This window comes from Labrus bergylta, chromosome 10, assembly GCF_963930695.1.
Source record: "Labrus bergylta chromosome 10, fLabBer1.1, whole genome shotgun sequence".
In the NCBI taxonomy this organism is placed as follows: domain Eukaryota; kingdom Metazoa; phylum Chordata; class Actinopteri; order Labriformes; family Labridae; genus Labrus; species Labrus bergylta.
The window spans coordinates 13,602,434-13,623,684 of record NC_089204.1 but is presented as its reverse complement, the minus strand read 5'-3'; the positions used below and the strand labels follow the sequence as shown (position 1 = coordinate 13,623,684).

The 21,251-nt window shown below is 37.7% G+C and overlaps 2 protein-coding genes across 4 annotated transcripts in view; one reads left to right on the top strand and one right to left on the bottom strand.

The window, feature by feature from the left end:
* Positions 1 to 6,513, top strand: part of nckap1 (NCK-associated protein 1) — a 31,815-nt gene extending 25,302 nt beyond the window's left edge. For all 3 annotated transcript variants that reach the window (XM_020645661.3, XM_020645665.2, XM_020645664.2), the window contains 8 exons: positions 191 to 284; positions 483 to 565; positions 1,260 to 1,340; positions 1,436 to 1,529; positions 2,041 to 2,157; positions 3,159 to 3,268; positions 3,844 to 3,933; positions 4,202 to 6,513. In XM_020645661.3, the coding sequence (XP_020501317.1) occupies positions 191 to 284; positions 483 to 565; positions 1,260 to 1,340; positions 1,436 to 1,529; positions 2,041 to 2,157; positions 3,159 to 3,268; positions 3,844 to 3,933; positions 4,202 to 4,318 (786 nt within the window). In that variant the 3' untranslated portion in view covers positions 4,319 to 6,513. The remainder of the gene's footprint in view (positions 1 to 190; positions 285 to 482; positions 566 to 1,259; positions 1,341 to 1,435; positions 1,530 to 2,040; positions 2,158 to 3,158; positions 3,269 to 3,843; positions 3,934 to 4,201) is intronic.
* A 4,019-nt stretch (positions 6,514 to 10,532) lies between these two features.
* Positions 10,533 to 21,084, bottom strand: LOC109992881 (protein phosphatase 1, regulatory (inhibitor) subunit 1C). Its single transcript, XM_020645655.3, has 6 exons — positions 20,912 to 21,084; positions 19,221 to 19,278; positions 17,060 to 17,097; positions 16,560 to 16,614; positions 12,778 to 12,978; positions 10,533 to 10,861 (listed from the first exon to the last, which is right to left on the bottom strand). The coding sequence occupies exons 1-6, from the start codon at positions 20,990 to 20,992 to the stop codon at positions 10,806 to 10,808; spliced, it is 489 nt and encodes a 162-aa protein (XP_020501311.1). The 5' UTR covers positions 20,993 to 21,084; the 3' UTR covers positions 10,533 to 10,805.
* Positions 21,085 to 21,251: the final 167 nt, after the last annotated feature.

Here is a 21,251-nt window from a genome sequence, read left to right as displayed (position 1 = left end):
TTTTATCTAAAAATACATGACTAATAAATAAGATACATTTACAGTAATTACAATTCTAAAGCATTATACCTGCACATAATGAGAACAGTAGATGCCTTTGAAACTAGATCTTAAAAAAGGAAAGAAAAGCATTATCCATCTGATGAATCATGAAGTTTTCTTCTAACCCTTTGTGTTTGTGTCCGTATAGAAACTGGTGGTAGAAAACATGGAGGTGTTGACCCAGATGAGGACGAGCTTTGACAAACCAGACCACATGGCTGCCCTCTTCAAGAAACTCACATGTAAACAAACACTCATACACTCACACACTTTAACACATCCTTGAAATGAACTTTTCTGACTTGTTTAGACTGCTGAATGAATGTAATCAATTAATAAGTGTGACTTCAGTCTTCAGTTTACTGACTTTAACAGTCGTTTTTCAGACGGGCATTTGCAGATTAATTGATTTGTGTATTTGTGTTCTTCCGTGTTTGTAGCTGTGGACAGTGTGTTAAAGAGAATGACCATCATTGGAGTCATCTTGTCTTTCCGCTCTCTGGCTCAGGAAGCTCTGAGAGATGTAAGATACACTTTATATACACACACACACACACACACACACACACACACACACACACACACACACACACACACACACACACACACACACACACACACACACACACACACACACACACACACACACACACACACACACACACACACACACACATAAATTGAAATAACTGAAAAGTAACATTGTTAGAACTGTGAGTCTGCAAGTCGATAAGATTTGATCGTTTTATGCATTTGACTGTAGAGATGAGAGGAAAAAGGTTTCTAATCTGTTCAGACATTGATATTATTTTAGGATCTCAGTGTATTAAACATTTAAACAGACTTAATGAGCTGTGAATATGCAGAGACAAGTATACATGCACATCAGACTGCCGCTCGACCTCCCTTTAAACTCGCATTATTTAAAGAAACAGGTTCTTTGCTCACACAAACTAATCATGAAACCTAATCCTGATCATTTCACATTGTTTTTGACTCTATTGAAGATAGGTAATTAAGGTAATGATAAAATGTCATATCTGTTTGCATTAATTGTCTTGTCGATACGAAACAGACGGACAGGGTTTTTTTGTTTGTTTTTTTAAATTGATCCACACTTAGAAAACTTCATTTTTCTTTCATTCTGAGCTATCTTTTCTGGAACATGGATGCTTTATTACTCTGTAACTAGACTTTCCTGGTCTGGCTCTTTCCAGGTGTTATCCTGTCACATTCCTTTCCTGGTCAGTTCCGTGGAAGATTTCAAAGACCACATTCCCAGAGAGACGGACATGAAGGTAAAAGATTCTTTCACGAACAAAACAAAAAGAAACCTCTTAAGGGAATCTCAGTGTAGTCTTGTCCCCTAATCCGTTGACCTGACTCTCTTCAGGTGGCCATGAATGTCTACGAGCTGTCATCAGCAGCGGGTTTACCCTGCGAGATCGACCCGGCTCTGGTGGTCGCTCTGTCCTCACAGAAAAGTGGTGAGAGAGATAAAAGACATAAACACATAAACCTAATCCATCCTCCACACGTCCCTTCTTCTAATAACCTTCTGTGTTTCTGTCAGACATCCAATTTAACGCATCAGTCTAATGTCTAAATAAAAAGTCTGCTCAGTTTTAGGATAAGAGAAGATGAACCTGTAATTTACAGTGTTACAGCAGCAAAGAGCAAAGACAGACAAAACATTAAATAATTAAAGAGCAGAAACAGCTGCAGTCTTACAAACGTGGTCTGAACATACAGTTAAATATAAAAACACTACCTAAGCTGAAGACTCCACTCCATCGACTGGTCACTCTAATTCAGACTGTGCTTAGGACAGACCTTGAGGAGCTAATGGAAGGAAGTATTTGGGAAAAAAAGGTTTTTGGCACGAGACTGAAAGGTTAAAAGTCAAAGCGAGACTGACAAAATGCCATGACTTATAAAGGCAGATGACTTTAGCAGGGTTACATGTTCCTTGTCTGATGAGATCTTGTGCCTGTGCAGAAAACATCAGTCCAGAGGAGGAGTACAAGATCGCCTGTCTGCTGATGGTGTTTGTTGCGGTTTCCCTGCCGACACTGGCGAGCAACGTGATGTCACAGTACAGCCCCGCCATCGAAGGTAAGACAAGAAGCTGACGTGTTGTTCAAATCCTGGCTGACAATTATTAAATGTTAACTTTGAACAAACAGAGTTTTTAAATTACAAATATGAAGTAGTTGGGGGAAATGGGGAAATGCCAAAAAAGCAATTACAAACAAACAAAAACGTTTTTTTTCCACACCTTGCCTGTGATACAAATGTTATAATCTTTGTGTAAATAGTCTTTTCAGATTAATATCCACACTTGTTGACTTGAAGCTTGTTGCAATGAGCCAGTTTAGAACCTGAAAGCAGGGCTGGAATAAAACACCACGCAGTCTAGAAAACCTAATGTTCTGCATTAATGGCATGAAGGAGCTCTGCATGCTAATGAGGTCGACATCGTGCCCTCTGATTGATTCATTTGTGTGCACTAGAGTCATGTTATCTTCATTACATGCGCTATGGTTAAACATTTTTTTCAGCTCCGTTTCTAAACTGTCACTTTTTTCAACTTTATTTGTTGCCTCGTTTAACTACTTTAAGGTCAATTCAGTAAAATAAACCTGATATTCAGTCTAACAGAGATTGTAGCTGAAAAGGCTTTTGATAAGGTATCAAAGAGGGTTTGTCACTCAGAGATGAATTATCAAGACATTGCCTTCTAATAACCTTGAAATGAAAGGCGCCATTGTTAATAAGGGGCATTTGAAAAGGATAATGAGTTGTAATGGGCTCCACCATTGTTAGTATGCAGACTGCGTAATGTTGAGCGATTGGCTTTCTGACGGCACATCTTAACACATGGCTCCAGTGCAGCCACATCAACTGTTGTTAACTTCCAATTACACACGTAATTAACAGTTCCACACTTTTTATACATCTCACATTCGCGCTTAATGGCTGCACAAAAACCTCCCAAGAAATGTAATCCACAACAATTGCCTCACGTGTCAGAAGTGAAACTGGAGATACTTGATTTTCTAATACAGACGATGTCTTCATGTTCTCTAACCGTGTGCGTCTTCTGCCCCCTACAGGCCACTGCAACAACATCCACTGCCTGGCCAAAGCCATCAACCAGATCGCTGCTGCTCTCTTCACCATCCACAAGGGGAGCATAGAGGACCGCCTCAAAGAGTTCCTGGCTGTAAGATGAACGATTTCACATTTTCACATTTTGTCACCAACATCCTTCTCCCCTCATTACCCTGCAGCACACTGCTCCCATTTTACCCTCTGCTTGTTCACAATTTCACATGAAAAATATGTCACAGTACCTGAAATGTGAATCACATTCATTTTCTTGGCTCTACTTCTATTAAAATGGGCAGAGTTTGGAAGGGTACCTAACAACAACCTACCAGAATGGACCCCTAATGTTGTTGCATATCGACCAATAAACTTGAAGCGGCAGACAAAAACAGTTCATGCATCAAGTTCAGATGCACATCAGATGAGACCAGGCTGTCGTTAAAAAAAACCCACTAGTATACCATTTTCTTAGGAAGCAATAACAAGTCGTACTTTCATCATTTCATTAATTACGCTACATCTTCTTCAATTCATTAAGCTCGCTGATGGAAGCAGACACTGCCTCACATTTTTTGTTTCTGACATTTTAGAAATTCAAAGTTTGAACAAAAAATAACAATTTGGACAAACCATTCTCCTCTGAATAAAGACCCATCCCTCTGACTCGTTTCTCTTCGTCTGTCTGTGCAGCTTGCCTCATCCAGCCTTCTGAAGATCGGCCAAGAGACGGACAAGATGACAACCCGCAACCGAGAATCTGTTTACCTGCTGCTGGACATGGTGAGAGAGATCGATAATGTTTCAAGACATGATTTAATTGATTTTTTTTCAACAGAACCAGTTACACACTACATAAGTCTTCTTTCAGACATTCATAAATAACATAAATAAGGCCCCACAATACATCAGCTCTGATTTTCACACTGAATTAAGGGCTACAGGTGTTACCCCATTTAAAAGAGAAATATTCAGTTGTTTTTTTTGATCATACTCCTCTTTGTTCATATTGGAAAAAACCCCTCACCAAACCGTGTTTGTGTCGTTTCAGATTGTGCAGGAGTCTCCCTTCCTGACCATGGACCTGCTGGAGTCCTGTTTCCCCTACGTCCTGCTACGAAACGCCTACCACGCCGTCTATAAACAGAGCATCAGCGCTAATGCATAGACACATATTCCACACTGCAAAGATCCACCATACTGTTCACCACCGATTCAACAAACACACACTACACATGTACTGACTACAAACGTAAAACACTAATTTATGCCTAAAAATGCCTCAACGTAACGTTCTTACAAAAATATAGAGAATCATTGTGGAACATGTGCATACAAATGTTGACACTCTGAAGGTATGGTTTCAAAGAATACACAGTCCACAACAAATAAACCAATCACCGAAACACGTACAGAACACTAGCAATTCAGTGCACAAAGATGACAAAAGATCTGACAGAAACAAACACAAGCTGGATGGGGGATCGGCGTCTTTATTTTAATCATTGTACTTTTTCATGATGTTGCAAGGGACCATTACCATAGCAACACATCATATACCATATGTTTGGTTGGTATTAAAGAACAAAAATATAAATATATAGTATATATATAGTTGACACTAAAATATTTTGTCTTTTTTTTTTTTTTTCCATAAAGATTTGAGAGTTTTAGTGGCCAGCTGACAACTTTTATGTGGTGATGGATTTGGATGCTTATTTTGGGAATGCAAATGATGTGATGTGGATTCCTTTTTTTTTTTTTTTTTTTAAATCAAGGAGGGTGGGTGAGGATTCCTGGTGTTGATAACTAAAGACTTGTTGCTTGTTGATGTAAGTTTACACTTAAAACAAACACTGACAGACATCCTGAGCAGATATAAAAGAACATTGACACACTAATCTTTCAATATTTCATCATAAACACACACATTTGTATAACATGGTGATATTTTCTTTCTTTTTTTCAAGCTAGATGTAACAAGATTTTTGTGGGTAAAGATATAATATCTGTATTCTACTTTGATGTGAACTGAACTCGTCTGTTTTTAATGTTTCTGTTTTGTTATTTTTATGATGATGACAATGATGATGATGATTTGCCAAATGTGTTGACACTAAAAAAAAAAAAAAAATTGTGTATCAGGGCTTGGAAGTGGTTGAGTGATTGGGTATTAATAGATGAAATGCCATTGTAAGTGTTGACTTTAATGATGGACGTTTGGACAACTATCCGCCTGACTCTGCGGACGCTCGGTTAAACAGAAAGGGGTTTACACACAAAACTATTACAGAGGGAAATGAACTTCAAGATAAATACTTTAGTAAAACATGTTCCTCAGAGCTGTTTGAAGTAACCTCTCCTAATAAAGTAAAGCTCCAGTAGGTGCTGCTCTTTTTTTTCCCCCCAAGTGGTTAAAAACAGAAAAAGCCAGTGAAGGATTGGATTTATATCAACACTTGAAAATACATTTTTCTGCAGCCCCTGGCTTCTGAGAAGAGGATGCATTTTTGCTTCTCTGTTTGCTTTTTTACAGGCTTACATTGTTGGCTACCAGCAGGCCCCTCTGAAGCAGCTGGAGGGATAGTGCCTTGCTGAAAGGTAACTTTTAAGAGTAAATGTTGAGGATCCAACATCAACACAAAGTGGTTAGACTAAAACATGGAAATACTTAACCTTCAAATTGAATCCTTCACAGAGAAACTAGCACATCTTGATTGATCTCAGACCCGTCAACAGAAACCTGGAGCTGCAATAAGACAAAAAAACAAAACACAAATGTACATATAGACTCTGGGTGATGTTTTCACTGCATTTATTAACTACTGTCAATGGGACATTCTCAAGTGAGGTTACATATTGCGACAGTTGATAGGGATTTCTTTCTTTTTTTTTTTTTTAGAACAGACAGATTAACAACTTTTACAAAGTGCAGTCTGTTTTTTTCTCTCTTCCTCTCTCTCTATCAAGGCATGGCAAAGGGCTCCATAATGAGACATACATTGCTCCCTTTATGCCAGCCCTCTGCTGATGTATGACTAACACCAGGGATTTGTCTAATCGCTCATACTGCATACTATATCAAACTCTTAATTTTGGACGCAGATGCTGTATTTGCAAACTGAACACAAATGAACAATACATAGCAAGAAAACACTCAAATCTGGACTCCGCTGCACCATGAGATGTGAAAAGTGTAGTAGTATGCATTATAAGGACGTGAGGACAGATCCATGGACTCATTCTGCCATTTGATGTGGAATGGTTGCTGTTTTCTTTCTCATCATTCTTTTGTGTCTCTGATTCCACCGTGTAACTTAAATGACATGAATAAAATAAACATTAGGGCTTTGTCAGACCTGAGCTGTGAGTGTGTAACACTGCTTCGTGCACGTGGCTGAGGTGACGGGGAAACAAGGTAAGTGCTAATGCTTTATTTGAACAGATCAGTTTTAATTATTAACGCCATCAGAAAGCTGCTGCCTTACCCTCATTGAACTGGTGGTGACGCAGAGACTGTCAACAGGAAGCTTTGAAGTGTCACGTTTTGCCACTTAAAAGTCAACTGAACTATTCCAAAGCAAATATTAAAAGGAAATTATAAACCATAAAATAACAGGTTCTACTTGTCTGATATTAATCTATCAACACTGTCTATTTAAGCCAATGATCCCTAAATCAACTCCATATCTATAAAATATAGGGACTTCTTGCTTATGCAGAACAATTAAATCTGTTTTAATGTGAATCTAAATAGAAAAACCAAATAAATTCATAAGAATTCACGTTCAACCTGTTTGGTTTACTACTTCTTATGTCCGGCTTTTACTTAACACATTTGAAAGCCTTTTTAATCCAGTGCAAGGAACCAAACAGGCAGACTTTTTTGCAATTCATTTTTATTCATGTAATTGCCTCTCTGTTTAGAGAAACCGAAGTCCAAATGGAAAATGGGGCAGGGAAGAAGTTAAAAAAAACCTGATATATCATCCACCCTTAGGGTGAACAGTTAACCCATTTATTCCCAGAAAAATAGAAAGCTTTTACATTTTCTTTTTTTTTTTCTTTGGTTGAAAATTCATCTGTCCACTCCAATCGATGACATGTGTCAAAGGGTTTATAATGCTGATCTTTGCATGTGTATTTGTAATATTGATTAAATTTTTACATCAACTGTTTCAGTTGTCTTTCAACCTGACAGTCCTCCCCATGCTATTGATGCACGCTCCAAAATGAAGTTGACAGAAACATTCAAAGTACAATCCATGAAATGTTGACTTATTAATTAATGCTTAATTGTTTTTAATTTTTAGTTCTTCACAAAATAAATACCCTTTTTTGTGGCATTAAGTTGAAGTGTTTCCTAAATTGCCTAAAAGCATCACAAAAACAGTGACATAATGAAATTTGGACATCTATTGTGTAGTTTAGCAGCTGTGCAGTTACTTGCAGCAGCCACTAGGGGAATCCCATAACTTGGATACTAAAGATTTTATATTCTTTTGTTTATGACAAGTAAAATCATGCTGACATTTTATTAATTCAATTGTAAGTCACAGTGACTAAAAACTGTATTTAAGATAATCAAATGAAGTAAAAAAAAAAAAAAAAAAGATACATATTACCTTGTCCTGTTCATTTGAAGATAAGTCCAAACCTGCTCTGGTTAACTGTAAACTGTAATCTACCTTTTGTATTTTTGCAAAACGGTGTGTGTGTGTGTGTGTGTGTGTGTGTGTGTGTGTGTGTGTGTGAGAGAGAGAGAGAGAGAGAGAGAGAGAGAGAGATTTAACAAATGCAAATTCTCAATCTTTAAATGTTTTACTTTGTTTAAAAGCTGTGAGAAAAAAAAATCACCTTTTTAAGAAGAAAAAACTAAAACAAATCAAACAATCTTTTTCACATAATACGTTTGGACTTTACAGTAGAGACTATGGCATGAAAGCATTATAAGTACAGTCTTAATGAATTGTATTTGTCTTTCTGTCTTAGGTAAAAATGTCTGCACATTGTTTCAAACACAGAGTTAAAAAGCTCAAGGTAGTATAAAATTACTGTTGTTTTATATTCCATTTGTTAAAGTTTATTGTAATGTTTTCTATAATCAACAAATCCTGATCACCTGGAAGAAAAGTTGCAGAAGCAAACAACCCTTGACATAAGATACTTTTAAGATAACGACCTAACACGCAGCTATGACTAAATTAGATACACTGATGTAGCCAGCTGTGGTTAGGACACCAAATAAATGTGTGAATTTCTCATTTTTTAAAATATTTTTTCAGTGTGAATTATGAAATAAAAACAGTCACAGCACAAGTGTGGTTCCAAGAACAAATATTTCCTCTAAAAGTTAAACTGTTAACTGTAATACTGTTTGAGGTTAGCTGTTGTGAAAGCAGTAAGGTAGCTTCTTTGGATTAAGAAGAAAGATCATACTCCGAACCTATTTATAAACTAATAAAGGGAAAATAAAGGTAAGATAACTCAGGTGAGTTTCTAGAGTTTAGACAATTTAGACAGTTTCTTGCTAATGAGTGCTAGTGAGTTAGCGCTGTCAAACCAGACTATTTCCATGACAGTTAACTATACGAGTACAGCTGGTTATAGTTTCTTATCCTATCAAAACACTAACATCTGTCTCTCCATAAAAATGTCCAATTTGAGCCGAAGACCAGAGTCTGTTGTTGTTTTTTTTCCAGAATATCAAAGATGGCCGCCTCTTCTGCGCTGAGATGCCTCTGCTGGATCAGCCGTCCTGAGTGTTCGTTGCCTCCTCGTCCTCTTCAGGTACAACATTTTTTAGTTTGCCTACAAACACAAATGTGACTCGAATTCAACAATATTGAAAAGATAATCAATACTTGTTGTGGTTTCCACCCATACACTTAAATAATCTTTTCAGGCATGACAAAGCAATCTTAAACCTGTTAATTGACATTAAGTGGAGGAAGTAAGGTACATTCACTGAAGTAATATCTTCAAGTACAATTCTAAAGTACTTGTCCTTTACTTCAGTCATGTCATTATGAGCCACTTCTGCATCTTCTCTACATTTCAGAGTATACACCTATATATTTTCTCCTCGATATTGACTTCAAAGCTGCTGTGACCTAGAGGTTGATCATTTATACCAGTACATATTTTACAATCAAAAAATAAATCATGATACATTATTATAGATTACACCAATCCCCAAAATGTGGTATTTTAAAGCTATCCAACCTTTACAAGCTGCAAGTCATGTGATATACACATTGCATGCGATAATAAAATACATCCATTTTGATCAAATAATTCAAAAGCACACAATTCTGAAATCTGTAGTATTTGTGATACACGTCTGAAACTTCAGGTTATCTTAATCTTTATACTTATGTTATGTGCTAGGAAACCGACTTCGCCATGATCCTTTGAAACATAAAATATACATTTTGAGTCACACACATGAATGATTCACCTCTCCATGAGTGATGCAATAAATTTCCAGGGCGCTCGGTTGTATTTTTCTTTGATAGTTGTTTGAAGGTATGATATTTCATGTCATGCAGACCCCTAGCCCCACCTTCACGCAATCACCCACAAACAATCAGACTTTAAACCAAATGTCCACCACGGGAATAATAAAGTATTTATGATTCTGATTCTGAAAATGGCAGGCAAAGGAATAAAAGTGGACAGTTGATACTAAAAAGAAAGTAAAATCATATATATATATTTTAATTTACTAATTCACAGTGACATGTAAGCATCCAAATAGCCAAACAAATCAATAAACAATAAACGATATCCTTACCCAGAGACACTTGTACACAAGGACTGTCCATAACTAAAATGATAAAAGGGTAACCTTTCTTCCATTTTCATTTCAACCTGCTAAATCCTTAAATAACACTAAAAAATAGGCAAAGACAATGACTCACTTTCAAATGATCTAATCATATGCACCCTAAAAGGAACTTGGGCCTCAAATTGGGATGGGCTTTTATTTGAAGAATATGTGTTTGTGGCTATTTTGGAGGATTATTTATTTTCCTTTATTTCTTCCTGCAGAAAATCTGTGGACATTTAAGGCTCTACAGGCCCATAGGATAAAAACAGACACATACAGAGACATCTCAGCTGTTAATGCATTGACAGGGGATCGCTGATCTACAAACAACGGGGTCACACAGATGTATGGCACGGCATGAAATGCTATTTATATTTCCCTCAAGAAATGGTGCACAGAGACAAAACAGCATGTTAAATGGTCGTCCCAATGCTATGCTTTATGTGTTTAATTAATCTAAAGCAAATCCCCCAAAAATACACGTTTCTGTAAAAGCAGATAAATAAAGGATTAACTATTGTGTTTAAAAATATTACACTCACACATCCAGTGCATTTTTGAATATAGTATATCTTTATTCACAAGCTAAGCCTCACCAACATGACCTGCAGTAATTTAAATTTAGACAGATTTAGCACATTTAACTAAAATCTTTATGTGTGTATTTAGTATGTCTGCATGGGAGAGAAACAAATCAAAGCACAGAGTTTATGTGAGGCACAGGAAGAAGCAGTGATGTTAATGGGATCAGATGAATGTCAGTGACTAAGAGAAGAGAAAGTTGATTATGGAAAGACAGATACATGAAACAGAGCGAAGGTGGCTATCGAGAGATGGAGTCCGGACTGGACGCTTCCTTTTTGTTGTCACATGACAAATCTGAGAAAGAGGTAGAGAGAAGGGAGGGGGTAAAGGGGGTTAGAAAGAAAATAGATCATGGAAAGACAGAGGGGAGAAGACAGGGTAGTTAGTGCTGTTAGTAGTTAGTATTGTGGAAATAAAAACAGAGAGAGTTATTAGTAACAGACTGAGTGTGAAAGTGTGTGTGTCAGTGTGAAATAAGCCAAAATAGTGTGTGTATGAACACCGTTTTAAAACTGTAGGTGAAGAGTGGGATGCAAGCATCAGCAGGAAACGTCACTGTCACAGTTATATAATTATATTAGATTTATTATATCAAGCTTTAAAAGATTGTGGGTTAGGTAAAAATGATTACAGTATTAACAGTAGTTCTATGTATTTATATAGGCTTACGTAAGGTGTCATATATGACGTTATGCACTAAAGTTATAATAAGTTATTGTTGACTTCAACAAGCTCTGGGCCACTTGGTGAAAAGTGTGTTTGTTTGATACATCCATTAGATTGAAAAATATTTTAGCGGTCTTTATATTATCATATATCATATATATCGTTATAATTATTATGGTCTCTAGAGGCTGACCCCTTATTCATTACATGAAACGGGTTGTAATCAGCTGTTGCACAGAAGGCGTATATACGCTCATCAGATTACTTTGTTTAAACTGTTCCTCTAAAGATAACGTCAGAAAATGACAAAAGTCCTTTATTTATTTGCCAGGTCAAGGCAGGTTATTTATGCCACTGTTACGCCTTGTCTTCAATTAAAAAAAAACAGGATGGCAATGTGGAATGACATACTGGGACACAAATATTACACTACTAACTCAATGCAAAAGTACAAAGGCGTAGTGATGGCGGCCCTTCATTGTGGACTCGCAATTGTGGACTCACAATGTAAAAAGGGCTTGTGAAGGTCTGGTTTATATGTGATTTTCGCGATTTTCTCATCCAGCAGATGTCGCCCTTGAGCACCAGCATGAAACCAAAACAACTTGCGGTGCATTGTTGTGTTAGCATGCTAATGCTAGCGATCTTTATTATGCTCGTATCTTCACACTGCATGTAAATTTACCCGGAATGAGCGTGATCTAGAAACACAGTTAAGCAGTGAGTACAGTATGTTATTCTTCTTTTCTCTAGTCCCTCAATGAAACAACTTTTATACTCGAGGGGAGGAGTCAGCCGGCCGTCACGACGATGTAAACAAAGTGAAGCTACGGCTAGGAAAGCTCGGAAAACATCACAGACAGTGGGGCTCTGGTGTTACACCCATTGTAGACAGTCATGACTCACAGAGTTATTTTCAGAGGATATACTTGATTTCTATTACATTTAAGTGTGAAAAATCGCATATAAAGCCTTTAAAGTCCAGCAAGGAAACAGCAGGCAACTAATTTAAGAGATTGCAATATACTTGAGAAAACTGTCAAAGCCTGTATTCATTTATTCAAATGGTTGTTTTCTCTTAATGTAGTGTCTACTTCTAATTACTGTTTCTTTTCTTTACCAGAACAATAGCCTCCGTACAAACCAACCAACTGGCCACCGGCGCCCCTCTAGTTACATTTTTATCAAGGCATTTTAAATTATTATAATATAATTGAGAAGTTGTGTTTACATTTGGTAACTTAGTTTTGTGGAGATGTTGCCAAGCAAATCAAATGTGGTTGAAGGAGGTTAATATTCTGTGTATGGTTTTGCCAATATATTTAGCAAGAGTGTGTGTCTTTGGTAGGTGTAGGCAGGGCCAACATTACGACTTCACTAACTCTGAACATGACAAGTTTGCACAATGTGTTGGTCAGAAGCTGTCGGCCATGGTTAAAGTAACAGAACACTGTCTTTTTTTATGTCACTGTCTTTTTTTGTTATTCTTTGTAAGTGTACTGTTGTCCAAAGAGTGTATGTTTTTCTAACTAATAATTGTTTACCCCCTTCACTGTTGCTCTCTGCCACTCCTCTCTCCTGATTGGCTAACAGCAGACATGCTTCATTCCCATTGGCTTCCTCTTCCCCATTGTAATTGGCCCACAGAGCGCTGGCATAGAGCTGTGCTGTGATTGGGCTTAGCTGGCCTTCTGCCTCACAAAGCCCCGCCCCCAGAACGTGCTGCTCCACCCCCAGCTGAAGCTCTGAGGAGAGAAGAACACTTCTAGTGGCAAGTTTTTTTTTTCACCACAGTCATGAAGTCTAAGGGAGGGGAGCCCTAAATAAAAAAAAAACTGAAATGATATCAAGTTAAAAAAAAAACATTATAAAAAAAATATATATATTTAAATGAAATTATAAATAAGGAAAAAAGCGCAATACAGTAGCTTTCACTAAAATCTTTAATATTGTCCTTAAAAAAATATAACGTCAGATTTATTGTTTTTTTTTTATCTTTTCCTTCATGTCTATTTGGATGAAAATACTACTGAGGGTAGCTTTTATAAAAGTATGGAATAATATTGGTGTAATTAACCTTCTATCCATATTTAAATAGCCATCAATCTCCAGATAAAAATCTAATGGGATAAGTGAATAATACAGGGTTTTTTCTACTCATAAAGTCATATGGTGCATAGGCAGTTTCTCATGAGGCTTTTGGCTAACTGGCAAACACACACACACACACACACACACACACACACACACACACTTAGACAGGATCAATAAAAGAAAAGCTTTTACTGCCTCCACTTCCTGGAACAAACTCAGTGCTGCAGTCACTTGTAGTTGGCTCTGCAAAAACACTTATGTGTTGTTTTTCATATTACTTTCATCTCCTGCATGGACATGAATCTTATTCACAGGTTCATTAGAATATATATCTATGCTTTCTATGTATTTGAAGTCAAATATTGCCTATATCTACAAGATGTAAAGGTGTTGTTACATCAGCCTCTCTGAGCTGTGGAGCTCCACTCAGAGGCTGCAGCAGCACAGCTTCCTCTGGCTATGTTACACTTTTATGAATTATTCAGTATAAGCGATGATAACAAAATGACAACAAGTCTTTTAGAGATAAAAGCAGGCAGGCAGATGCTCCCTGGATATACTGTGGATAAATCTGTGCTGACAACATTTTGTTTCCGATTAAAGGAGTCCTGTTCCCGAAAAGATCAGTATTCATTAATCTAGAGACAATAAAGTACAACACTTATATTACATATATATATATTTACAGTATATCACATACTGGAGCAAACAAACACACTTCTACTCTGTTGTCAATGAGAGGTGCCTCTGTTGTACATTTTCTGGAGCACATATCAGCCAGATGTGTGAGGATTTAATATTTCATGTAGTATTTTGTATTTAAGGGTTTCAGTAGCTATTTTGTGCTTTTCAGCTGGACTAAACCATCCACACACTGCATGCACAAAAATAAAAAACTACTACTTGTCTTTAAAAGTTGTCACATTGGGAGTTAAAAGTCAAAATCTTAAATATTTTGACCCTCAAAGTTCCTAAATATACGAGTTAAAAAACAAAAATCGACTTCAAGGGGAAACTCGTGTCACATATCTTATCTACCTTTGGTTTCCAGCCTTCTTGTGTTAACTTTAACATTTTCTGTACAAACAGGAAGACTGTTGAACTGAAACACACCTCTGTAGTTACCCTCTACAAAGGGATGAACATGACGGCAACATGTTTTTATTTGGTGTCCAAACGGTGACTTTTTGTGTTCGGGAGTTGTCGGTCATGTCAAACACTGACAGACTAATCATAACATTCAGTCAAAGTTGACGGGATTAAAACATCAGATCGATGTTCAGCGATGAGGAAACTGTAACTTATTCAAATGAATACATGAAACAGACTTAAAGGTCATGTTTCCTACATTTTATCTCACTGTTTAACTCCATTTAAAAGAATATTCTTCTACATTCGTTTTAAGGCACCTGGCTGTAAATTAGCACCACATACTGCTTAACTCAATAAGCCAAGACATTACATTCATAAATCAGAAGTTGATGGATACACAAAGTTTTCTTTTTCTAACTCTCTAAAGCCTTTTTTCACATATGCACTCCGGATAATATCTAGATAATTACAGGAGGACTTCTCCGGAGATTTCCCCAACCTAGCCATTCACATATGCTCCTCACAGCGGGGGACCCTGGTCAGAGGGGGGGGGGGGGGGATTTCCAGAAGTAAGATTTGACGTAAATAAACAACGCGGAAGTAGCGGCCGAAGCAACAGAGTCCGCTACACAACGTTATAATGACAATATTTGCCTTTATATCAATGCTATGTGTAATCCAATGGAGAACAACATACTGACGAACAGAAAACGTAATGCAGACTTTTAATTATGTGCACGGAGATCGTAGTGGTCGCGTGCAAACACTTTAGGTAGTCACTAAATAAACGTCACTCGGGTACCATTGGCTGGAGTTGAAATCTCCGGAGTATATGCTGCCGCGTTCAGACATCAGCTCACTCGGACTGCTGATAAAATACTAGGGGTCCGGCAGGAGAAACTCCGGGTAAAGTCTGCGTGAAAAAATGCGGCTGTTTGCGTTCACACATAAAGTCCCTAAAGGCCTAAAGAACCTCTGGGTAGTCCAAATGTCAGTTTTTCAGGAGATTTCCGTATGTGTGAAAAGGGTTTAAGAAGTTCTTTAAATTTATAAACACATTTGGGTTGAAGCTGTCTTCTGACTCCCTGGAACATTATAATGCTGTTCAAAACCATTTCTGACTTAAACAAATCAGAGAACACAAGCTTGTAGTTCTACTTAAGAACTTCAAGAATTGTCCTGACTGAAAATACTTTTTTCTCAAAAAAGAGATGATACTGTTAATGTCATTTTAAAGGTGTAATGAACTACAGTCCAGCCACTTCTATACAATTGAGAAAAATTGTTTTAGAATTAGAATCTGAGAAATAAATTAAGCAAGAAATCATTGTAGATTTCAGTTGAATTGTGGGTGACAAAGTCTAGTAAAAATTTTTGTTTTTTCCACATTATGGCACAAGAACAAGAACAATCCCAGGCGGCTAACATGTGCCTTAATCCAAACCATCAAGTTACCACCTTACCCACAGCTCCCACCATCCCCCATCGCCCTGTCAGCTGACACTACCCTGATCTGAGCTTGAAAAGAAAATGATGCTTAAAAACACAAGTTGAAGGATAAACATAAATAAGTGCAGATAACACAGAGAAAGACCGACCAAAAGTAATAAACCAAAACAAACGAAACGTCGGCTCAAAAACAAACATGTAGAAACCATGAAGACATGTGTTTACAGCTGCAACAAAAGCAGCACTACACGACAACAGAGCTGAAAGTACATGCAGGATGAGGAGACTGTATTACTTCAGTACGATGTTATTTATTTACATAAACATGAAAAAAAAAACAGATATATTACTGAAGACCACAAACAGCTTGCTGATTACATGACTAGTCATGTTTTAAGTCAACATTAAAAGCTCTTTGTGTCTAAAGGACAGAAGCTGAGCTTGTTACTTATAATCAGGGATTTAGAGATCATTAGCGTGAAGAGACATCTTTGAAAAGATCTTTGAAAACTTCTGTTCAGCTTTTGAGGCATTCCACTAACTGAATATCTGCTAAATATAAAACCCTTCTTTTCTATCAATCCTGCAATATGTCATTTTCAGTTTGCGTTTAACGTCTGGCCTTTGTTGCATTGAATAGAAAAATTATCAATGATGCATATTTTGATGCTGAAAATGCTCGTGTGTTTACCTTTCATGGAGGGTGGGGCGTAGGTGCTCTGCTTCCTCTGGGAGGCTTCTGAGACCTAAAGAGTGAGAGAGAGGAGAACAACATTTGACTTTACACAGTAACTCAACGAGAAGAGTGAGTTTCTGTAAAAGAAGATTTGAAAATATCGATATGGTGTCCAAATGTTTATCCTAATGTGGAACGCTGAATTTCCACACAAGCCGCCATTTAGTGAGCAAATTGTTGAATTCCTTAATTAACGCCGTCAACTTTTAAAGTCAACAACTCACAGTGAATGTGCGAGATTGATAGACATTTTGTCATTCAATTTTTCTTTTTTTAAACTACTTAAATTGAATGAATTTTGGTAATAGATACTATAATAAACATTTTGTTTCCCTGCTGAGAGAAATGGATCTGATATGTCAGAGGTATGAAGTGTTGGGATTTTGTCAACAGATTGTCCTTGAAAGGTCGTCCGCTCACCCTCCCTGTTTACAAAAAAATGACATTCAACAAACCTGTGACTCTCCGCTGGCGTTGTTTTGATCACCAACATCTGCAGAAGATAAGAGAAAGCAGCATCAACATCTTTATCTTTTAGATGACATGTCAATGGCTCTCTCATACATTGATCTAGTTCTGTTATGTTGTTGTTTTGAAATCTGTGTGCAGTAACGGGGGTTCCTTGAAGCCTCACAAGCAGCCACGTATCCCACGAATGACATTCAGTTTTACTAACTGTTAAACAGCTGTCTAAAAGAGGTTATGGGACGAAGGTGATCGCTGCCTGAATTTTGTTCACAAAACAACTTTTAGAGTGAACACCTTAATTAACCTTAATAGAAGATGGTCAGATGATGGCAGGAAAACAAAGTGCAGAACTGCTCCTGTGTTTTACATCCACACTCTGGTCTTAGATTTGGATTTAGGCATTAAAAGCACTTTGGTAAAAGTTAAGATAAAACACTTAAACAGTCACTCTGCTGCAGTCACTCAGAGTAGAGACAGTATTTCAAGATTTCCTATTGAAGCAGAACATAAATGAATGTGTTTTCAGTATACTGTACATTTAATATACTTCAACACACCAACTACATGAACAACATTTGTTATTTTGTCCAAATGAACTTATTTTGGTAAGTATAATGTTTTCTTCAGGATGTATTTCCTGTTGCTAATGCATTATGTATGAACATACAGTAAAGACACAGCTCTGCTACCATCACTAGTCCTTATAACTTGTTTTTCAGTTTAAAGCACAAGACTTCCTGTTTTTATTTGTTGCTCCTTTGGCCCGATCAGTTCCTAACTGAGGATGTAAATCTATAAAAATGCCTTAAAAACAAAGTGCTTTATTTGAAACAAGGCATAATTACTGTTAAAACAACGGAGCACTGAAAGGGGAAAAAATATCTCCAGCAGCCAACTAATGGTCATTTGTTCCTGAGAACCAGAAGAATGTGTAATCTTATTTTGACTGATTTGCTCTTGAACACGTGTCAGAGATCCATTCTGGGCTGAATCCTTATTAATAGATTCTGTATAAATGTTTTAAATGTCAGAAGTGTTCTGGTTTTCGTAGCAGTCTGAATAATATTTTCCACTAGCGTTCAGTGGGATTTGCCTGTTTGAAGGGAAACAGTCAGTGTGGAGAGCAAAAGAGGCTGAACGTAATCTGCCATGATACAATGTTGAAAAGATGGCCGTGACCTGCTCAGGACTACATTTGTTTTCTATATAAATTGACACCTGTGTGCATTTTTCAGGGAATCTGCTTGAAACTGTTGGCTTTACCAGAATCCAAACAAAGTTGTCCCTTGCTTCCAGAGGCTCCAGAGTTATAGATATAATTTATCTCAAAAACCAAACACGATGCCCAGAGGTTTCTCTTAGAAGTCAGTAAAGTCTAACATTACATAATGTCCCTTAAATAAGGAAACATGCTCACAATATAATAACATATTGATAAGCAAAGTCAATACAATATTTCTGCAAAACATTGAAAGAAAAATGAATTGAAGACCTAACATCTGCTCTGTGAATATCTTTGTTCCAGGTCAGAGGTGCACATTCATCTCTTGTTTTCACAGCTGCCAGCTGCTTCCTCTCCACACACTGACTGTTCAGAATTAAGATAAAAAGAATCCAATAAACACTTTGATTTCTTTCTAAATATTTAAGATACTAAAGTCATGTCTTTCTCTGTTCTTGTTTGTGTTTCCTGTCTTCCTGCTGTGTTCCAAAACCTACATTCTTGCTCTCTGAATTCTTTTAGAGAGAGAAAAAAAGTCTGCTTGAAAACACCTCAGGCGCCTGCAGAGCTTTATACAACTAGCCCATGAAAAAAATGGGATCAGTACGATTATTCAATCAGCCAGTTCCTGTGTGGAGGGATTTTAAAGAAAGAGCCCCCCCCCCCACATGCACACACACACACACACACACACACACACACACACACACACACACACACACAAGCATCCATCAGTCCAGTCTGCACAGTGAGATCACTTACCAAAAGCTGCAGCACAAATCTAATAAAGGTTCCATTATAGCTGCTGCTTTTCAGCCCTCTCCATCTCTCTCTCTCTCTCTCTCTCTCTCTCTCTCTCTCTCTTGCTCCTTTTCTCTCTTCTCTCTCTCTCTCTCTCTCTCTCTCTCTCTCGCTCTCTCACTCACCTGTGCCAGGTTGTCTGTATATCTGCAGAGTGGCAGGAGTTGGTCTTCTGCGACGGATCTGAGGTAAACACAAACACAAACATTTCCATTTTCCCTCCTGTGGACACCTCTATTCTCAGACCATTAAAACTCCACCTGTTATGTTTCTCCTCCGATTAAAATGTTACTGTACGCTAGTTATCAGTTTGATGCACCATCTGTCGGTTTTCTCCCCGCATGTTGCAGATTGTAGGTTTTATTGCGATTTTTTTTAAATGTGTTATTTCTAATTATTTGCCCCTAAAATCTATCTTTGACTCCCAGTTTTTGAGCTGACAACTCTCCTAACATAAAGCTTTAAAATGAAGCTCACTGTAAGCTGTTTTAAACACCTCCTCAGACTTATTGTCCCATTAAATGTATTTAAAAATACACAGTTAAACACACTCCTGTAGGTTTGTGGAAACAAGTCTAAAACTTCAGTTTTGTTGTTTATATTTCAAATGCCTCTTAAAGAATCCACTTACAGTTTTATTACCTTACTAAAATAAAGCACTTTCCCAAATACGTCATTGTTGTAATCTGCAAGTACAACATACAGTAGTAAGCGTTTACAAATCCAACACTCCATTACTTTTAGTCCACTTACTCAGTCTAGTTAACATTTATTTCATATATTTTATGATTAACATGGCTTGTAAACACTAAACAGGTTTACACTGCAGCTATAGTAACTTCTATGAGTCCTGCAGGAGAACACTTTGAGTTCACTCTTCCTGGCTCTCAGTTCTCACACTGAAAGAATGTAAATGTTTGTCGTCATTTTAAAGGGGGGGGACCTGGTTACAAGATGAAATCTCATAAAACCGCTGCCAGAGTTTATCTCTGACTTCTGTAAATGCTGACAGGGGCTCCCTAAACAGCCACATAGGGGCCCTCATCTGTCACTGCTCATTACCAGCTTCCTTAGAAACCAACAATTTCCGCTTTGCATCGACTAAACAGTTCATAAAGACGTCAGCAAAGCAGTGAGCAGCGCGCCTTACATAGAGAGGACTGTTTTTATTCCCTGAAGCAATGTTTAAGTTTCTGTTTCTTGTACTCTGGTACTCTGAGAAGTCATTCATCTGTGGTGTTCTGAACTGTGTGCTTACTCTTGTGCTTAAGAAAAGAGCAGTCTGTAAGTATATGTTTCCCATAATGTCCAAATTGAAACAACTCCCAACATAGTGGCAAAAAAATGTATTGCAATTAGCAACAGATTGTCCGTAAAAGGACTGCATTTAACTCAAATGATGTTACTTGATTGGGTGTTTTTATTGGTAATTTTCTTATAAAGTATTTTAGAGGGTGGTTTTGCTCAACACCGTCACAAAAGCATGCAGAAATACAAATGAAAACTCTTCGCAAATAGATTTGAATTCAAACCATCTTGCAAAACATTCAAACATGTCACATGGATGGCCGCTCAAACATGACAAACCCAATAAATACACACGCAGTCAGCCTTTTACACACACTGCAGTTTTCATAGCTCTGACTTATGCACACGTTGCTGGTCTGCACCCACACACTGAGAATTCCTGTCAAGACTCAGAAGATCACAGATAGAAGCCCCATTCAGCCCTCACATGCATGAACCCACACTGTCCACCCCGACTCTGTGACACACACACACACACATGCTCAGATATACACACACACACACTCACATGTTCTGCGGCCTGTGGGTCCAGCTGTCCCTGCAGCGGAGGCACAGCAAACTGGATCTTCTTCGGACTGCTGGGCTCCATTATTACTGACTGAGAGATAGAAAGAAAGACGGACAGAAAGAGAGAGAGAGGATGTGTGTGTGTGTGTGTGTGTGTGTGTGTGTGTGTGTGTTTGACAAAGAGGGAGGGAGCAGAGAGGAGGGAGTGGTCTTCTTGGCCGATCAGGTCCATTATCACTAATTGACAGGCTTGCACTGGGAGAGAGGAAAAAGAGTGGCCTAGTCAATGCAACATTTTCCTAAACATACGCTCTGATGTAGAATGATGTAGAGCAATGACT

Bases quoted from the DNA above. Each gene is read 5' to 3' on its own strand.
- LOC109992881 (XM_020645655.3), bottom strand. From the start codon at position 20,992: ATGGAGCCCAGCAGTCCGAAGAAGATCCAGTTTGCTGTGCCTCCGCTG. The intron at 12,979-16,559 runs GTAAACACACGA...TTCTCTCCTCAG, and splicing joins CGCCCCACCCTCCATGAAAG to AGCTTCAGCTGGGGGTGGAG. The intron at 10,862-12,777 runs GTAAACAATTAT...CCTCTTTCTCAG, and splicing joins AGAGAGCAACAGTGAAGGGG to ATTTGTCATGTGACAACAAA.